This window comes from Amphiura filiformis, chromosome 4 (assembly GCF_039555335.1).
Source record: "Amphiura filiformis chromosome 4, Afil_fr2py, whole genome shotgun sequence".
NCBI lineage: Eukaryota > Metazoa > Echinodermata > Ophiuroidea > Amphilepidida > Amphiuridae > Amphiura > Amphiura filiformis.
This window is the reverse complement of record NC_092631.1, coordinates 23,512,376-23,533,715: the sequence shown is the minus strand read 5'-3', so window position 1 is coordinate 23,533,715 and position 21,340 is coordinate 23,512,376. Positions and strand designations below refer to the sequence as shown.

Below are 21,340 nucleotides of genomic sequence, written 5' to 3'. Positions count from 1 at the left end.
AGACGAACCGTGTTTGCTTCTAATGTATCATAAAATTCAATATTAATGGAATAGGATTAGGGCCACCGTTGTATCACAAACTAGCTTCAGCTGTAGCTTCAGTCGCTGGAGATCCGCACCTCAGACGATAAAAAGGCATATAAATCTCAAAATTCATACACTTGACACATTTAATAATTGGCCTTTTTTTTTTTTTATAACGAAACGTTCGAAATATACCAGCTTATAATACAATAAAAGGGCGAGCAAATGAGGAAGTGTCAATATAAAGGTGTATAGTTATTTTATTGTTTGAACTGTTTCTATAATTCGCATCGATCATAATGAGTATGTTTTTACGTACCTCAAATGACAAGGACTACGGTTTTAGCCCATGATCTTGCAATGAGACTGTACAGTGTATGGACAGTGTAGCCTATTTGTCTAATCATTTTGACTATTTAATTCTGACCATTGTGATTAAAACAGGCTTTCAGATTGGTGAGCTATTGTGTACCAAGTGATAAGGCCGGGCACGTATAATAAAAATACACTGGATAATTCCCGGGGATAATTCATGACAGCCTATTTACTGGCAAAAGGTGGGGCCAAATAAATCTTAGTTGATTCTTGAACACAATTTAAGCAGGAACCTTTAGGCAGAATTTGAATACATATTATCCTGTAACGTTTACTTAGCCTAACAGTCAATGAACGTTCATTGTTAGCATAATAAGTAGCTTTGGGTATCCTATGTTTATGAAAAAAAGTGTTTACAAACGAATAACATCTGTTATACATATATACATCTACTTGCTAATACACTGAAAGTCTAATAGAAATGAAGGATAATGAACAATTACAAAACATGTATTGTAGATTAAAGTAGCTATGGGTAAACAATGTTTACAAAATAAGAGCGTTAATGTTTTGTACATGAAGTTAAAACGTCTTTGCTACATAGCTAGTTGTTAATACATCGAAAATGTGACTAGAGATTTACAATTTGATGACATTCAAAATAATTTAGTATTGAAGAATTTCAACAAATTACAGAACTTTCATTTGTTGACATACTAGCAATATTGTTAACAATGTTGAAAATCATGTTCATAAGCGTAACATCCTCTATACATCTATTTATTAATGTTCATAAACGTATAACAATTTGATACATCTATGTCTTAATGCTCATAAACGTAACATCCTCGATACATCTATTTATTAATGTTCATAAACGTCCTTGATACATCTATTTCTATTTCAATGCTATTTTTTCTCCGTGTTCTGACAATAAATTTGATCCGAATAACATTTGTTAAGAGGTAGAAACCTATCAGGCGGCGAGTGGCATGATAGAGCCGGCAACTTGTGACACCGCCCGGCCGTATGGCATTTTCCAATATACTCAGTTAGTTTTGTGGGGTTCATTATCGAACCCCAACTGTTTTAGCTTGTATTTATATTATTTATTAACATAGGCCTATTTGTTTGTGATATTTCAAGCGTTTTAAAATTTCAAAATAATCCCATTCAATTACACGGTTGACGATGGAAATTTACTGAATTTAGAGAATGCACTGCGACCACCACCTGAAACCTATCAAATTAGTATTATTAGCTAATCCCATAACGAGTTACTGTTCAAATATTTATAATATGTTAACATGTTTTAATGTCAACAACACCCCTCACTTAACAGACATTAATTCTCAATCGGCAGGATCCATAAGTGCTAAATTAAATATATTTTCTCTTATCGCCTGCCGAAGTTTCCCCATTTAATGGGGTGGGATATGAACGTTTGAACAGTATTTATTGTGGGACATTAGAGCACATCAGACATGTTGAATGGCATTCTGAATACGAAGAATGTCCTTTTGATATAAAATAATTTTGATTTTATTGAAATTCGCAAATGATGATTTTTACTTAAAGTGTATGTAGGTGGGATGAAAAAAGCCGACGATCAATTGAAAATTTTGACCTTTCGTATTGAAGATATGGATCTTTTCACAAAACACAAAAAATTTGGTCATTTTGGGAAAAAAATCCATATCTTCAATATGAAAGGTCAAAATTTTTCAATTGATCGGCTTTTCCTCCCAACTACATACACTTTAAGAATATGTCATTAGATTTATAAAATTTACTTCGAGGACTGTTATATATTATCAAAAAAAAAAAAAATATCAAATTTTAATAATTTGTCATAAAATTTGTATTACATCGTAATTTTCAAAAAATGAAAATTATTTGATATCAGAAAGACATTCTTCGTATTAGGAATGCAATTCGATACGTCTGATGTGCTCTCATGTCCCCTAAAAAATACTGTCGAAACGCTCAAAACGCTCATTCCAGATCCCTTAAGTACTCTCTTTCATTTACTCAAGGTTGTGTTTGTATAAATGAATTCAGTTATATAAACACAGCCTCGTGAAAAGGACATGTTGACATAAATTAATTGACTGTGTGGTTATAGTATCATTAACAGATTCTATACGCTATAGCAGAACAACAAGCACACGCAGGCAAGTATTTTGCCAGTATCAATAAAACTATGAGGCTATTAATGTAGCCCAACTGTACGTACAATCTGGCAATACCGCTAAATCTTAAAGAAATGAAAAATATCTGTTGCAATTTTCGGATTTGCATAAAAGTAATTCTAGTTCATCCAAGTTATAAAACAATTATTTCTTTTAATACAAACACATTCCTTGGTAAGACAACTTTATAGCACTGTTTGAATATCAACATGAAGTAGTAATGACAAATCTAAATGTACACTATCGCCTCTGTAGTTTCCTGATTACATAGACAGCACGATTATTTTATTTTTATTCTGCAACGCTGTGAGGAAATAAGTTGGCCAAAACCCATCGCAATAAGGTCGAGAAACGCTCAAAAAGGCGATTATACGACGTATTCACTGATCAATTTGTCATGGATGCAGGCCCCGTCTGCATAACATGACTACCGCCCGCAATAAGTCAGGGCGCAAATTTAACTGCCACTTAATGCGGTATGCGATGTTTTGGAGTATACTGTAACTAGTCGCCCAACTTAACTGTAGACCTATCTTGCATCAAAGCTGTTCAATTTGGTAGGCTGTTCCCACCTGAAAAAGTCCTGGCTACGCTACTGCTCCATTGCTCCACACAGAGCACAATAATTTTAATTTGAGTAGAAGTAAACAAATGTGTGGTCTACATGTACATCAGTAAATTGTTTGACATCATATAATTAGCTTTAATAATATAAAATTGCTTTATAACAAAAAGTTGTGGTTCAGTCCGAACCTTGCGCACTTGCTTGCGATCATAATCGGGAATTCGGGATCATAATGGACTTTTGGGGAATTCCTTGCTTACATTTCAGCCTGTTTTAGCAGGACTACAGACTACATTTTTGGAAACTGTACAGCTGAATATTTTTTGTTATGTCCCACAGCACATTTTCCGCCCAAATTGTCAAGATTTCATTAACAAAAAGAGAAAATCTCAGCATGAAGATGAAGCCAATGCGTGCGGCAGACAAACTTTGTTTTTGGCCCGATTCAATCAATTTTATCTTGGGATTAAAGGTAGTTTGCCGATAACCATGCGCAACAGTGAAGGGTTTGTTTTATACGTTAATCTGTGTTTTCTAAAGATAATATTATACGTTTGTTTTCATTCACTTCGGGTAGAAAGCAAATCATTCGAGTTAATAGTGATATAGAACAACAACCTAAAGTGCCGAGAAGACCACAGGTAAGTTTTGCATCCACACCTATTTTTGTAAATTGTGTCCATTTAAAAATGTATTAAAGAGAGTCAATAATGAACATCAGAAGGAAAGTCTAACTGAAGACCTGAGCGCAAGAAGACCGTAAGTCCACTTGGCCCATCAACATGTATAGACTAAAGTTACGTATAGTTTCGTAGGGTTTTATAATGTTTAATACATGTTCCAGGGTGAAAACATCCTGAAAGGTTGTGAAAGATTTGTTTTGGCCCCTGAACATGTATAAAAACTATACTAAACTATACGCAACTTAAGTGTATACATATTGAGGTGTGAAAATTTGACTTCATTCATAAGCGCATAATTCATACGTACAGATTGTCCACTGAAATGCGTGTGAGATAGGCCGTATAAAAATTAGATTGCGATTTGCCTTTTTGATACAAACGCACGGTATATACGCATATGGTTCATGAAATTTTCATCATGAAAAAGTCTCAGTTTGAAAGTAAAGTCATGGTATTTGGATGCAGTGGTCCTTAATCTACCAATATATATATATATTTTTTGGCAACCATAATATTGGGAAGCACTGAAATACAGTTAATTCTAGCAGCATTGATTTTTAGTCAAAATCAAAATTATGCTGTTTTGAAGTAGACATAAGATCCGGTGACCAATGTGGTGTGCGGCGTGATTTACAGGAATAACTCGTATGACACGTTATTTTGTCCAATAAAAGAGAAGACTAGTTCCTCGGGGAAGAATCTAGAGTCTTTATTAAAAAAAACCCACCAATTTCTTGATTCAAGGAACCAGGGTTTATTGTTTAGAAAAATATCTAATCTAATACCGTAGTATCTGAGACTACTACAATTCTTAAACATATATATTAATCTTGGTAATCTGATTGGCTTATCTGAAGTTATCAGCAAAAGCAAAGTTATCAGCATTGGTATGGGCGAAGGTCCAATTTTAGAAATGGATACTTGGCCCTATACAAAAGAAACGATTCTAACAGCGGCAAAAAAAATTCAAACAATTCCACTCTACATGAGCAAAAAAATGAAAACCTCCCCTCCCGGCCAAACTATCCCCACTATCACTAAAAAATCTCCAAAAACGAAAAACATTCTTTCCCACCTAACTGTGTACCAATAATGCATGAAATTAATAATAATAATAATAATAACACTTGGGGAATACCTACCTAGTGCAAATAAAAAAACTACAAGCCCCTCTGGAACTCAAGTGGTGCCTCCTTATCTTCTTTTACTGACCTTTTTCTGCCGAAAGCAGTATGTATTGAATTGGAACCTGAAACACGACTATTGGGCGGAATAATAGCCGGATTGCCATGACAAATCATTCTGTCAAGTACTCTAATATTAATAGCGCTCAGGTTTGGGCTACGTTTTCCATGTTGCCACGAAGTTCTTACGGTACAAAATGCTCAATGTGTCTGCATGTCGGGCTAATGAATAATGCATTAGAAAAGAAAATGGCAGTGACGGTCATGAATTCTTTATACGTGGTTGTAGTAAAATGTTTGCTTTGAAGAGTGATTATAAAAAATGTTTGACTTACTTGATTCTGGACTTTGAAAAGAATATAAAGCTTTGAATGTGTAAAGTTTTTATTGTTTTAAAGAAGTTAATCTGAAATAAGGTATCTGTGATGGATTTTAGGGATATTTAGTGGGCCTGCACCCCCGTCTTACCAAAATGTCGAATTTTTTGGTGAACGGCACCTAAATAGTTCAGACTGAGACGAATATTTAGGGTAGACCGGGGCAAAGTAGAACACAGGGCAAAGCGGAATACCCCCATTAACTTTTGTATATGCGGCCCTCAATCGCCAAGACCATCACACTCATTAGCAAAGTTATGGACAAATATATTTTTACAAATTCTGTGACCACCATTGACGGTACCTTACAATGAATTACTGTACAAAAAAGCAAGTATTCATTATATGCAACATTTTTCAGCACAGCAATCAATTTTACAGAAAAGAGATTGTTACTATCACTGTATGATAACTTCTGTATCAAGGTGTACCAATTGACACTTTTTGACTTTCAACCTGAAGTTTCTGGTGTCCATATTTCAATTTTTTTTTGTATTTCCTACACAGTTATTAAGCTATTTCTGTGGTCACAAGTTGGGAGTTGAAGGAGGCCCTCTATTATCTATACGCATCCGGGGCACATGATACGTGATTATAACCTAGTTTCCTTGTGTGTAGCCTTCGTCACTATGATACAGCATAAGTGTATTGAAAAATGCAGGGTCCATCGATCATGTCAGTAAATGAATATTTTGCTTTGGGACTGATTATTCGGATTACCACCCGGCATGCAAGCATTCCTGCATTACATACATCATAATTATTACCATTGCAAGATGGCTTAAAGCTAGTTCACCACGTAAACTTGTATGGCTCAAAATTCGCGAACCGCTCGCCATTAAGTTTACTGTCATTGCGTATTTTGAAATTGTTGACGTTTTAATGATTTCCGGTCGATTATTTTAGCTGTGTCACGTCACGTGCATGACGCTGGCGGTAACCAGCCTAGCCTAACTTCAGTAAACAAATACGATCGCCGATATCGATGTGATGTGGGACTTGCATAGGATTACACAGAGATATTTCTTGCCAAAATTTGACCATTTGTAGGCAAGTTGGCCCTACTTTGTCTGCGTTATGTGAAAAAGGACAGCCGTAAGTAAGTATACGTGCAACGCTTTTGATGTATCGGGAGACTGTGAGGGATCCGAAACAGCGAGTGACGGAGCTTATTCTTGGTTGTGTAATATTCCTTCAATACGCTGCCGTACGGTAATAGTCTTATACGATGGACAGATGGTATCAGTTTGTGAATGAGGACATCGTATAAGTTCCTTATACTTAAAGCTAGCATTTCAAGTATCTCTTATAAGCTAATAACAAATGGTGCCCGCTGGAATCTCTTGAGGCATTGTCTTTTTTAAAGACATTTCTTGTTTAGGATGTCCTGATTGTCACATGGGCTCTCGAAAACATGTGCTGAGTTACACGTTTTCAGTTCGATGGTTCAATGTACGATGTACCCAATGTGGTGTAAGATATCAGCAAACACTTGAAAAAGAGCTTATATCATTAAGACACTAAACAATAATTTGGTAAATTGATATAATTATTGAAAATTTCATGCTGTATTTCCAAACAAAGCACCAAAACGGAGCAATATAATAGATAACATAAGAATTAAAAAAATCCCATGCCGTATTTGCAAACAAAGCACCAAAACGGAGCACTATAATAGGAAACATAAGAATTAGAAATTTCATGCTGTATTTCCAAACAAAGCACCAAAACGGAGCACTATAATAGATAACATAAGAATTAAAAATTCCATGCCGTATTTGCAAACAAAGCACCAAAACGGAGCACTATAATAGGAAACATAAGAATTAGAAATTTCATGCTGTATTTCCATGTGCTGCACGATATAGGGACAGGAAAATTTGCTCCGTTTACAAACAAAGCACTCAAACACAGCAAATGTCGCCCTCAACGGTTCGAGCGTCTGACGACCATCACTTCGAACCATTACATCCGCGTAACGTTGTTGATGTACGATGCCTGGACATGGACTCGACTGTGCCTCCACCATTCCAAATATTTTCACCTGCTACGATACGTTTCAGAACTTCATATTTTGGATTAGGCCTTCAATACGTTTCAGATTTACAAAATTTGGATAGTGCTCTACTTATTAGGCCTACATAGTACATTGTACTGATGTAGTACTACTGAACTAGAAGAAGCAGGCCTACATATTTACAAGTATAGCGAGGTATGTACATGTATCACCCTTGTATGTTTTATTATGAGTGTGTGTTTACGTGCCTCATTAAGTTAGTCCGGCTCATGCTCGTGGTCATAGAACTCCAAAACCTTTGTTTTTCATTTGACTTAAAGAATAGGGCACTTTATTTGTTACTGATTTAGAGGTAAGTAATAATGTTCTTAATTTTAGGTAATTTGTGAATAAAATAATAGTTCAAACCACTGAAAGTCGGGGAACATTTTCAGGTAGGCCTATGCAGAAATGAAACAGTTTGAACTTCACTTGAACCACATACAGTTGCTACTCTGTGATATAAAGATGATAACTTTTAACTAGAAAGTGTTACCATGGTTACCAAGCATTGGTTGCCAACAATGTTTATAGGAGAAGGTTAAGAGATCACATCTTGTTCAACTACACCAAGTATACCAGTACTACCACTATCAGGACAATATATTATTTGTATTTTTGCTCATGTCATGTTCTCTGAAAAACATAAGGTGCGAAATAAATAAAAAGCAAGACCGTATCTTGTCAAGCATGATACGGGGAACATGAAAACAAATATAAGGGAGCATGTCTCCCACTACAAAATTAATTAATTATTTAATAAAAATAAAAATAAAGAAAAACATAAGGGGCGAAATAAATAAAAGCTAGACCATATCTTGTCAAGCATGATACGAGGAATATGGAAAAAATATAAGGGAGCATATACCCCCACTACAACATTAATTAATTATTGAACTAAAAATAAAATAAAGAAAAACATAAGAGGCGAAATAAATAAAAGGCAAGACCTTATCTTGTCAAGCATGATACGAGGAACATGAAAAAAAACAACATAATGGAGCATAACTCCACTACAAAATTAATCAATAAATCATTTAAAATTGATTAATTAATCATTTAATTAAAAATGAAATAAAGAAAAACACAAGGGCCGAAATAAATAAAAGCAAGACCTTATCTTGTCAAGCATGATACGAGGAACATGAACAAAAATATAACATGAGGGCCGAAATATTTTTTAAAGCAAAACTTGATCTTGTCAAGCATGATACGATTACGAGGAACATGAAAACAAATATAAGGAAGCATATCCCCACCACAAAATCAATTAATAAGTTAATTAAAAAAATTAAAAAATAAGGGGCGCAATAAATAAAAAGCAAGACCTTATCTTGTCAAGCATGATATGAGGAACATAAAAAACAACAACAATGGAGCATACCCCCACTACAAAATTAATTAATTAATCATCATTTTAATAATTAAAAAATCAAATAAAGAAAAAACACAAAGGGCGAAATGAATAAAAAGCAAGATCTTATCTGGTCAAGCATGATACGAGGAACATGATAAAAATATAATGGAGCATACCCCACTACAAAATTAATTAATTAATTAATCATTTAATTAAAAAATAAATAAAGAAAAACACAAGGGGCGAATTAAATAAAAAGCAAGACCTTATCTTGTCAAGCATGATACGAGTAACATGAAAAAATATAATGGCGCATACCCCCACTACAAAATTAATTAATTAATCATTTAATTAACAATAAAATAAAGAAAAACACAATCGGCGAAATAAATGAAAAGCAAGACATTATATTGTCAAGGATGATACGAGGAACATGAAAAAAACAATATAAGGAGCATCCCCAATAATTTTCTTCCCCAGTTTCCCCCTCCACACTTTTGATTAAAAAAACCCCCAAAATTACGGGGGTTTTTTGCGCAAAATTTGTCGATTTTGCCCCCCCTTGAAATTCACTTTTCTCCCCAATGCCCACTCCGAAAAATAAAATTCCTGGCCACTGCATTAGTTACTAAATTACTAAGGCTAATACGCCGTTAAAACTATTGTTATTTTCTGGGCAACATTGTTGTCATGCATACACTGTGGTTGTCATATTTTGAGGAGTAAGTTGGAAAGTAAGCAAAGCGATTCAAAGATAGAGGAGAAAGTCGTTGATATTGCTGCGATTTTGGAAGTAAATAATAAGATATTTCGCTATAGAGCGTATTCTAATGTGGAGCACCTCGCCGCAACCCTTTTACTCGTATGTAGACCGTTTATGTGGTTTTAACCCTGGAACTATAAAAATCTTTGATCATCCTGGTAAATAAATAGATAAATAAATAAATAAATAAATAAAATAATTAAGTCATTAAAGGAGTATTTCGTGATCCTAGCATGCTATTTTTATGACATTTTTCAGTAGATATCCACAAAAAAAGCTTTTTTCCCAAAATTTCAGTTGATTCCGATTTTGCGTTTGCGAGTTATGCACGATTATGTGTATTACACTGCCCCCCCAGCAAACACAAAACGTTTTCGACATCATTCGCAAAAGGTTATAAAAGGTTGTCAGAAAATGTTTAAATGTCGAGTTGTATAAAGGGTACATTAATGGTATAAAACGTTTTCATAACATTAAAAAACATTTGTTGGTAATTTACTGCACAGCAAACACAAATATTTTACATAAAACATTTAAATGTCGGGTTATATAAAGGGTATAAATACGTTTTAATAACATTCCAAAAACATTTGTGAAAACTTGGTACAAATCATTCTAAACAGAATGTTATTTTGGGGTTGAAAAATATTATGCAAAAATGTTTGCACAAAATATTTACAATAACGTTTTTAAAATGTTTTCACGACCTTTATATAACCCGACATTTAAATGTTATTAAAACGTTTTGTAAAAAACATTTTAAGAACATTTCTTTGTTTCCTGGGTGCAAATATGTTAACATAATGTTATTTAAGTGTTGACAAAATATTTGATCAAAAATGTTTGCAAAAATAGTTTACAATGACATTTCGAAAACATTAAAAAATATTCTTGTAATGTGTTTTCATACAAAACGTTATAAAAAGATTTCATGACCTTTATATAACCCGACATTTTAATGTTATTATAACGTTTTTACCTATACCAAAACCCAAAATATAACTTATTTAAAACGTTTTAAAAACGTTTTTGTGTTTGCTGGGCCATAGACAAATGTGTTGTAATTTCTTTCTGGTACACCAGAACGAAATTCAAATTTCACGATATCTTTGCTAAACGAATTAATCTGCAAGAATTTTTTTGGTACATAAACATCATGTAGCCAGAGGTTTCCAGTGATATAAAAATCTCAACTTTTTAAAGAAAAGTGGGGGGATGATGCTGTGGATCACGAAATGCCCCTTTAAATACATTAATTAATTAATTAATTAATTAATTAATTAATTAAATAATTAATATTTATCAATCAATTTTCATTCACTCTGACGTGTCACATAATGATTACTGAATGTACTATTTTGGATACCATCAGGATAGCAGAAGTATAGCAGACCTACCATAATTAGATTTCACAATAGAATCAAAGTTATTTAATTTCTTTTATTAGTGGTGGGTTAAAGAATGATGATGCTTCAAATTTCTTAGGGAAACAGCTTAGTTGATGCAGTATGATCTCCTGAGCATTTTGACATCTTTTTCATCCAAATCGGCCAAAAAAAGAGAAGGTGCCGGCCAAAACAAGTATTTGGACAGGGGGGTTTGAAAATCAATATTTTCATCAACAATCATTATTATATGCCTGATTCTGTTAAAGTTGGTATTAATTTGTATGTAATTGATGTTTAGAATTCCATTTTTGAAAGTTGCATAAAAATTGGAGTTGTCGTTTTTCTTAAAATGGCCATTTACGTCCAAATAAGGATATGAGGGCGCTTCGCATTTAACTTGCAAACGATCTTTAAAACCAAAATTTGAATGGCGTATGTATGAAGATAATAGAGACCTTGCGAAATGAAGTTACTTTAACTTTAACTTTAACGTCTAGAGGATTATAGAGGATTATGTATTCAAAACCACCTTCTCTATAATCATAGGTAGTACCTGCTCAAGAAATTTGTGCGATATACATTGTACATGTACCGTTTGATTTTGGCAGACATTTGAATATTTCATAGAACGCTGCTATTCAACTGTGCAGGGGTCAATGCACTTTAAACTGTGTACGTTTCAATGGAAGGCTGCCTGAGAATACAAAAAATGGGGCCACGGTCAAACGAAAAGATATATAATGCCCAAATTTCTTGAGGATGTACCACATGTGATTATCTTCATACTGACATCAATAAAATTTCATGTGAAAAGAACGTGCGCATGTCTTATGCAAAGCGCCCTCACATCCTTATTTGGACGTAAAACGGCCATTTTAAGAAAACGACAATTCCAATTTTTATGCAACTTTCAAAAATGGAATTCTAGACATCAATTACCTGCAAAACAACACCAAATGTAACAGAATTAGGCATAAAATAATGATTATTGATGAAAATATTGATTTTCAGACCCCTAACAGACCCCTCTGTCCAAATACTTGTTTTGGCCGGCACCTTCTCATTTTTTTGGCCGATTCGGATGAAAAAGGTGTCAAATTGCTCAGGAGATCATGCCGCATCAAATAAGCTGGTTCCCTAAGAAATTTGAAATATCACCCTTTTTAAACTTAAGGCTGTTTAACCTACTCCTACTTTTATGCCTTATACTTGTGACAATTGCATTCTAGTACACTAAGTAATAATTTGAATCTACAAAGAATTTCATGTATGGGGACACATGTTTTTAAAACTCAATATCTTATATCTCTAAACACACACACTTTTTTATTTAAATTATCGTATTCAGGATCTTCCTACGATTCAAGAATTAACAATATGGAAGTTGTGTGCCAAATACATATTCCCTGTACATAACTGGATACCAGCACATAAATACGTTATTCTTACCCGATAACGGCAGATCTATGCTGTCCGGGATGGGGATTTTATTTTTTAAGTTTATTTCCCGAATCCTGGGAAATTATATGCTTAACATACATGTACATGCTGTTATTGCATTGCCAACTCACTTGGTTTATGCAAGTTCAGGAAATTGAATACATGAATCCAAAACCCACCCAAGTCCATGGGAAGTGATTTTGAGAAAAAAACTGTATCATTTTAATGCCTTCAGTTAGATTTACCTGGTCAATATGGTAAGTTGTACGTGCAAATGGGTGAGTTAGACTGTATTAGGTATGACGATTAGCATTTCAGGGACTTCGTGGGGTTCATTTTAAATTCTGGACTTCTGGGTGGTTTTTTTGAATCATATACAAAGACAATAATGTTGGAATGAGATTACCACTAGTAAGATAATACAAAATAAAGCACACAGTTATGTATAATGTTCATAAGCATTCTGCCATGTAATATAAACCACACACTTTCCTTGATTAACCCCATTTTTTTTTCAAAAGTCACTCTCCAGCAGTGAATGTGTTACAAGTGGACTTTTATACATACTGGATTTCAATCAGTGTGTTACAAGACTCAAATGATGGACTTGGGCTGATCCTTTCATACATGCTATTTTTCACATGCTCAATAGACACAGAGGATGAATTTGAGTTGTTCTTTCATACATACAGGCCTATGTATAGCAACACTTTCCCATGCTCAACTCAATTTGGCCAAAGTATGGACTTGGATGGCTTTTGTATTCATATATTCAATTACATAATGTCACACAATGCTACACACACCAATCGTACCCCTTTTGCACAGCAAACGGTTAATGCATCACAGAGGGCTGGACAGAAAAGTAATTGCACATGGTATTATGCCCGCAAAACTATCATATTTTTGCCAAACATAAATCAATTTTGGGACATTGTCACAAAATATCATTTCAAAAATAACTGCTCTCCGTTTAGGTGAAATTTGTAGAAATTTGTAACATTTTCTAAAAATACACATATGTATTTAAAAAGGGGGCATAGTTGCCATTAATATACAAGTGGCCGCGAAAGAGACTCATGAGAAATGGTCATTTGGAATTAGTAGGCCTATATGTGGTCTTTGCAGGGGGTTGCGTGGTTGATCCTCTTTAAATGAGTTGGGTTAACTCACCCCCAAGAAAATTTAACCCCGTAAAGTAACCTCCAAAAATGTAAACCACTGCACCACCGCAGAGTATAAAGTTAACAATTGGCCCGGTAAACACATAATGTTACCTTTATTTTCCGCGCAATTATCAGAGAAACACATGACCAAAATAATGATCACGGATTTTGTCTGCGCCCCCTCATACAAATGACCCTGATACACGACTGAACATGTAAAATACTTGTACCGCATAAAGGATTTTTATCAGGGGCGTAGCAAGAGCTTCGGGGGGCCAATGGACAAGGAGCAGTTCGGGGTCCTTTTAACATATCTTCTATCAGCCCTAAGTCCTATCGATGGCCCATCTTAATAGCCCAAGTCCAGCTCAAAGAATAAGGGCTGTATCACTATACAGATATTTTTCAAAATAAATAATACCATCACACAATAGTCAAGACTTATTCTTCTAACATGTCTAACACAATTATAAAACAAGATTTTCATGTTTGTATTGTTATTATTTCCGTTTTGGTGCTTTGTTTGGAAATACAGCATGAAATGTCAAATTCTTATGTTTCCTATTATAGTGCTCCATTTCGGTGCTTTGTTTGCAAATACGACATGGAATTTTGAATTCTTATGTTATCTATTATAGTGCTCCGTTTTGGTGCTTTGTTTGGAAATACAGGATGAAATGTCTAATTCTTATGTTTCCTATTATAGTGCTCCGTTCTGGTGCTTTGGTTGCAAATACGGCACGGGATTTTTTTAATTCTTATGTTATCTATTATATTGCTCCGTTTTGGTGCTTTGTTTGGAAATACAGCATGAAATTTCTAATTTTTATGTTTCCTATTATAGTGCTCCGTTTTGGTGCTTTGTTTGCCAATACGGCACGGGATTTTTTTAATTCTTATGTTATCTATTATATTGCTCGTTTTGGTGCTTTGTTTGGAAATACAGCATGAAATTTCTAATTCTTATGTTTCCTATTATAGTGCTCCGTTTTGGTGCTTTGTTTGCAAATACGGCATGGAATTTTTAATTTTATGTTATCTATTATAGTGCTCCGTTTTGGTGCTTTGTTTGAAAATACAGCATGAAATTTCTAATTCTTATGTTTCCTATTATAGTGCTCCGTTTTGGTGCTTTGTTTACAAATACGGCATGGGATTTTTTTAAATTCTTGTGTTATTTATTATATTGCTCCGTTTTGGTGCTTTGTTTGGAAATACAGCATGAATTTTCTAATTCTTATGTTTCCTATTATAGTGCTCCGTTTTGGTGCTTTGTTTGCAAATACGGCATGGAATTTTTAATTCTTATGTTATCTATTATAGTGCTCCGTTTTGGTGCTTTGTTTGGAAATACATCATGAAATTTCTAATTCTTATGTTTCCTATTATAGTGCTCCGTTTTGGTGCTTTGTTTGCAAATACGGCTTGGGATTTTTTTAATTCTTATGTTATCTATTATATTGCTCCGTTTTGGTGCTTTGTTTGGAAATACAGGATGAAATTTCTAATTCTTATGTTTCCTATTATAGTGCTCCGTTCTGGTGCTTTGGTTGCAAATACGGCACGGGATTTTTTTTATTCTTATGTTATCTATTATATTGCTCCGTTTTGGTGCTTTGTTTGGAAATACAGCATGAAATTTCTAATTTTTATGTTTCCTATTATAGTGCTCCGTTTTGGTGCTTTGTTTGCCAATACGGCACGGGATTTTTTTAATTCTTATGTTATCTATTATATTGCTCCGTTTTGGTGCTTTGTTTGGAAATACAGCATGAAATTTCTAATTCTTATGTTTCCTATTATAGTGCTCCGTTTTGGAGCTTTGTTTGCAAATACGGCATGGGATTTTTAAAATTCTTATGTTATCTATTATATTGCTCCGTTTTGGTGCTTTGTTTGGAAATACAGCATGAAATTTCTAATTCTTATGTTTCCTATTATAGTGCTCCGTTTTGGTGCTTTGTTTGCAAATACGGCATGGAATTTTTAATTCTTATGTTATCTATTATAGTGCTCCGTTTTGGTGCTTTGTTTGGAAATACAGCATGAAATTTCTAATTCGTATGTTTCCTATTATAGTGCTCCGTTTTGGTGCTTTGTTTGCAAATACGGCATGGAATTTTTAATTTTTATGTTTTCTATTATAGTGCTCCGTTTTGGTGCTTTGTTTGGAAATACAGCATGAAATTTCTAATTCTTATGTTTCCTATTATAGTGCTCCGTTTTGGTGCTTTGTTTGCAAATACGGCATGGAATTTTTAATTCTTATGTTATCTATTATAGTGCTCCGTTTTGGTGCTTTGTTTGCAAATACGGCATGGAATTTTTAATTCTTATGTTATCTATTATAGTGCTCCGTTTTGGTGCTTTGTTTGGAAATACAGCATGAAATTTCTAATTCGTATGTTTCCTATTATAGTGCTCCGTTTTGGTGCTTTGTTTGCAAATACGGCATGGAATTTTTAATTCTTATGTTATCTATTATAGTGCTCCGTTTTGGTGCTTTGTTTGGAAATACAGCATGAAATTTCTAATTCTTATGTTTCCTATTATAGTGCTCCGTTTTGGTGCTTTGTTTGCAAATACGGCATGGAATTTTTAATTTTATGTTATCTATTATAGTGCTCCGTTTTGGTGCTTTGTTTGAAAATACAGCATGAAATTTCTAATTCTTATGTTATCTGTTATAGTGCTCCGTTTTAGAACTTTGTTTGGCAATACAACATACATTTTTGATTCTTATGTTTAATATAACTGTTTCAAAACACAGCACTTTTTCCTCTCCCTAAATCGTGCGGTGTATCCTCGAAAAGATTGAGATCTCGACTCCTTGAAAGCCAATTTAGACTCTCTATGCCCGCTCAATCCAGGTAGTTGTTGGTGATGGTTGCTGTTTGTGGTGTGGTTTGTAGCACAAAATAGTGTAGTAAACAAAACAAAAAAATAAAACTGATATTGATAAAAATAAATGAAGATTGAAACGATAACATACTGCTTCAATTTATGTTGCTGTAATATTTTTGTTGTTTTTATTTCGCTTGTTGGAATCTGCTCTCTTTTTTCCTGTTTATTGGCTAGTTTATCATTTTTAAAATTCGACCTTCGCCCATTCTAATTCTTTGCTTGTAGAGGTCACAGTGAAACCAAAGAGGTGTCAAACTGTACATAATAATTAATTGCATTAATACATAATTATATCAATTTACCAAATTATTGTTTAGTGTCTTAATGATATACGCTCTTTTTCAAGTGTTTGCTGATATCTTACACCACATTGGGTACATCGTACATTGAACCATCGAACTGAAAACGTGTAACTCGAACGAATGGTCAATTTAATGACAAATTGATTGATTGATTGATTTTTTGATTGACTGGTTGATTGATTGATTGATTGATTTATTAATTAATTGTTGATTGATTATTGATTGATTGAATGAATTACTTTTTATCCAGAAGCAACATGGCTCAAACTTCGCAGAAGCTAACATCGAGTTATCTCCATGTTCCGCATAAGCGCCCCTGTTCGGGCAAAACCACTGGCCAGTTATTTAATGAAAGAGCCAACAATAACCCAGATAAAGAGATGTATGTATTCTACGCTGACAAGGAAAGGAAAACATATAAGCAAATGCAAGATGAGGTAAATATAACCCCAGTCATGTAGTTATAGAGGAATCCAAATTCACGCATTCCTACACCTGACTAGCAGCCTTTAGTTGGGTAGCCGTCGGCTACAATGCACTCAAAATGTGAAATGATTCAGCCTTGGCGGAAATTTTAAACTGCATTCCATCACCCGTTTTACACCTTCCGCGAAAACACAGGTAGACAAAAGAATAACACAATACAGTTCCCTTCGACAAAACACACAGCATGGTCTATTCGCTGTTGAAGTGACATAATAATCGGATTAACTACACGCGGTCTCTATGCATTGATGTACTTGTGAACAAAAGGACTATGTCTGAATAGATGCGACGGGATTACCTGCGGAATTATCTCCATTATATATATTATTAGCTATTATTCTATTAACCCTCCTCGTCCTTGCATCTTCTCTAGGTGTTAGGCGGCTTTTATTTGCACAATTGGACGCTCAAAACACCAGGTTGGTGCTAGCGGCTACCCAAAGATGTCCGACCAAATCCTGACCATGACTTGGCTCCTTGGATTCGTCTATAAGCTGAGATTTGACACTGTAACTCGCGTACCGTATCCAAAAATTACCCCGTTATATTCCAAATGATATCCGAGGTTTGGTAAAAAATTATTTGAAGAGCATTGGATCGCTACCATTGTCTGAAATAACTGGATCACACACCTTTTGACATTGGTACTACATGCCATAGACTTTGTGTTGTGATCATTTCGATCGTGGTGGAGAACTCAAAAGCGTGATCCAGTTGACATAGTGATAATCGGATTACACGTAACACTTCGCTGGCGAATAGGCATGACTATCAACATGCACAGTAGCGTCGAGAATGCGCACTGGCGTTGGTGCAGTAGTTTCAAACTTCATTGGCAAAGGATTTCGGGATATACCGAAATGATCAATTTTCCATTTATCCATTCCACATATTTAGCGCATCTTGATTTTGACCTCTAAACACGTAACACACATATACAAATAGCGAACAAGAAATGTGTACCCTTACTTGCCAGAATAGAGATTACTTTAGCCAATATTCTTAACATATTGAGCATGTAAAACTAACACCTGAACTATTTGGTACTTCACAATAGGCCTATTATGACAGTTATGATAATAAATAATTTGCAATATAATACATGTACAAGATTTATGGCAAATATAAAATCTTGATATTTTTGATATTTAACAGTCCTGTCTTTTTGTATTTTATATTATAAAAAAAATCTAAATTATTTGATATCAGAAAGACATTCCTCGTATTCAGAATGCAATTTGGTGTGTCTGATGTGCTCTCAGGTCCCACAAAAATACTGTGCAAACGTGGGTGACTGATCCTGTAAAAATACAAAATGTATTTCATTACATGCAGAGCCAGCAGTTTGCCCGAGGTTTGCTGAAGTTGGGTTTGAAGAAGGGCGACACTCTAGGAATCTGGGGTGGCAACCATTATGAGTGGCTATTGGCATACCTGGCCTCATTTCAAATCGGTGTCATCACGGTAGGCGTATTTAACATATTTAATCCGTTATTGGTTTTCTGGTTGTGTGTTTGGTGTGGATGTATGGGGTGGGGGTGGTGGTGGTGGGGGGTAGTGTGAGGACATACGCATATTAATCTGAGTGGGATCAGAGAGGTGAGGGTGTGACGGTGGTTGTGCTTATTTTGCTAAACCTAAAACGACTTTATGCATGGAAAAAGCAACAGCTTAAATTTATATTATCAGGCTTATATTGTGTGCAATTGCCTTTCATCCAACTCGCATGTACCGCCCCTTTGTAAGAAATAAAAAGGAGACATTTTGCCAAAGTGGACTTCCCTTTAAAACTTGCAGACCAACTTAAAGGTACTACACCCTTGGCCAATTTTGTGCCTATTTTTGCATTCTTCTCAAAAATTATAGCGCATTGGTGACAATTAAGATATGCATGTTGTAGGGGCAAGGACTACAAATATTGCTCTAAAAATTCAGCAACTCAAGGCAAGTAGTTATTGATTTATTGATCAAATACTGGTTTTCCCTCATTTTTGACTGCAACTCCACAACTGCTGTCTGTGCCGAAATAAAATATCCAGTGCAGTAGTTGTAGTCGTTGCCCCTATAATATACATGTCTTACTTGTCAGCAATGCGCTATAATTTTTGAGAAAAATGCAAAAATAGGCACAAAATTGGACAGGGGTGTAGTACCCCCTTAACATGTCTTACACCAAAGATGCTCATATTTTTCCCTGCCCATTTTGGCCAATTTTAAGGTGTTTGCAGTGACATGGCCAGGATTTTTAGGAGGGGGGGGGGAGGGGGCAAGGCGTCTTTCAAGCGGGGTAAAATTTGACGAAAGTTGGCATCTGTTTTTTTTTCCATCATTATAGGTTCACATGAGGATGGACTTTCCGTTGAGCGTTCAGCCAAAGATAATACAAAAGGTTTGTATTATTATCTTTATGCGTGTAAAATATAATTGTATCCCTAAATTACTAAGAAAATGATCCTTTGCACTAACCATGCTAACAAAAAATACGTAGGAACCTGGCAACCCTCGTAAAGTACTAATGAAGCAACATACATATACACGCATGACGAGCATTAACAATTTATTATCGTCATCGTCATTATCTTCAGTCTTATCGTATCATCATCATTCATCATCATCGACTTAGTGTCGTCGTTCTTGTCATCGTTATACTAATCGTCATCATTGTCGTTGTCGTTGCCGTTATCTTTGTCGTCGCTACCGCGCAGTATATATACTGCGTAGTATGAATCACAGTCAAATACTAGAGTCTAGCTACTCCAATCTTTTCATCAACATTTCAGCTCGGAATCAAAGTAATCGTATTGATGCGATCACCTTCTGACCTGTGTGACAAAGCCTGTCAAGTTATTCCGGAGTTAGCTGTAAATTCTGCTGAAAACCTGAATTGTCAAGGGTAGGATCCGTTATATTGTATCACTATTTTAGTATTGTAGTATGCTTTAAATATATGCCTTTTCTCACAATTTATTATAATAAATAGCTATTTGATGGCAATTAGCGATTGCCGAATAGGGTGCAACTCTACTAGTCTTATTACAAGACTGCCCTACCCCAACCCTAAATCCTAACCCTAAACTCCGTAAACGAGAACTGGACTGAAGTCTAGCAAGTTGCACCATATTCGGTAATTTTGCTGTCATTTTGGCTGATCGTTTTATACCCATCTGGTTATAAAATACACGCCTTCTAATTTGCATGTCTAATGATTTTGAGATGTCTGCACACAGACCAAACAAAAGAGTATAAAGATAAATAAATTGACACCAATCAGCCAAAATGATGTCAATAATAAAACAGCATAATTATCTGTCTTTTTCATACACGAAGGGTTATTAATTCATGTTGCAAAGATGATGGTATTAGCCTTTTCGAAGTAGCACAATAGGAGGGCATTTTTCAATCTGGGTAAAACCCGGCAAATTTAAAAGTCTTCACCCACTTCGTGCAGCGCCATCCTATAGATGAGTTGACTTATGACGTCAATGCCTGGCAGTATGCGCGCGCATCATATTTTGATCATGGCTCGTGTTTTTAAAAACCCCGCCACATCACAAAAAGGCTATTGAGCAGTGTAGTGGTTGCATGCGGTTCACTAAAGCATATCGATATACCATACCCTTGTCTTTTTTGATAAACATTGAGGTCAACTCATCTATTGTGTCCACCTAATCTCGAAAAGGCAAATTGGGCAAGGAATGTGTTATTATGGTTATGAAGAAGTCAAAATTATTCAGCCAAACCTCGTACAATTTGCCTAATGACGATAAGGGATAATACATTGTCTTTGTTATTTTGTCTTATAACCTTCAAGGACCCCAACTTTGAGATATGTCATCAATGCAGAAACCACGAAATGCAGGTGTGAATCTCTTTTTCTCTTTCTCCATTAATGAAACTTGCTACGGTTTAAGATTTGGGTATTTTCATATTTAGTATTTCACCCGACTGATAATAGATTCGAAATCATCGTAGCGGTTTGGTAATTCGGTTTAATATTCCTATTATTTATCGTTTGGAGCGAAGTCATGTAATTTTTACAATATACAAAGGGATGTTTGTTTATTTCTGATGGAGCATCAAAGCATTCATCAGTGTACTTCGGTTATATTTATAAATGTGCTTCTATAAATACGCGCGT

The 21,340-nt window shown here is 34.9% G+C and overlaps 1 protein-coding gene across 1 annotated transcript; it reads left to right on the top strand.

Moving 5' to 3' along the window:
- The first annotated feature begins 7,195 nt into the window (after positions 1-7,195).
- Positions 7,196-21,092, top strand: LOC140150070 (medium-chain acyl-CoA ligase ACSF2, mitochondrial-like). Its single transcript, XM_072172073.1, has 6 exons — positions 7,196-7,552; positions 16,967-17,153; positions 18,538-18,666; positions 19,538-19,591; positions 19,983-20,095; positions 21,014-21,092. The coding sequence occupies exons 2-6, from the start codon at positions 16,974-16,976 to the stop codon at positions 21,090-21,092; spliced, it is 555 nt and encodes a 184-aa protein (XP_072028174.1). The 5' UTR covers positions 7,196-7,552; positions 16,967-16,973.
- Positions 21,093-21,340: the final 248 nt, after the last annotated feature.

Bases quoted from the DNA above. Each gene is read 5' to 3' on its own strand.
- LOC140150070 (XM_072172073.1), top strand. From the start codon at position 16,974: ATGGCTCAAACTTCGCAGAAGCTAACATCGAGTTATCTCCATGTTCCG. The intron at 18,667-19,537 runs GTAGGCGTATTT...CCATCATTATAG, and splicing joins TTCAAATCGGTGTCATCACG to GTTCACATGAGGATGGACTT. The intron at 20,096-21,013 runs GTAGGATCCGTT...ATAACCTTCAAG, and splicing joins GAAAACCTGAATTGTCAAGG to GACCCCAACTTTGAGATATG.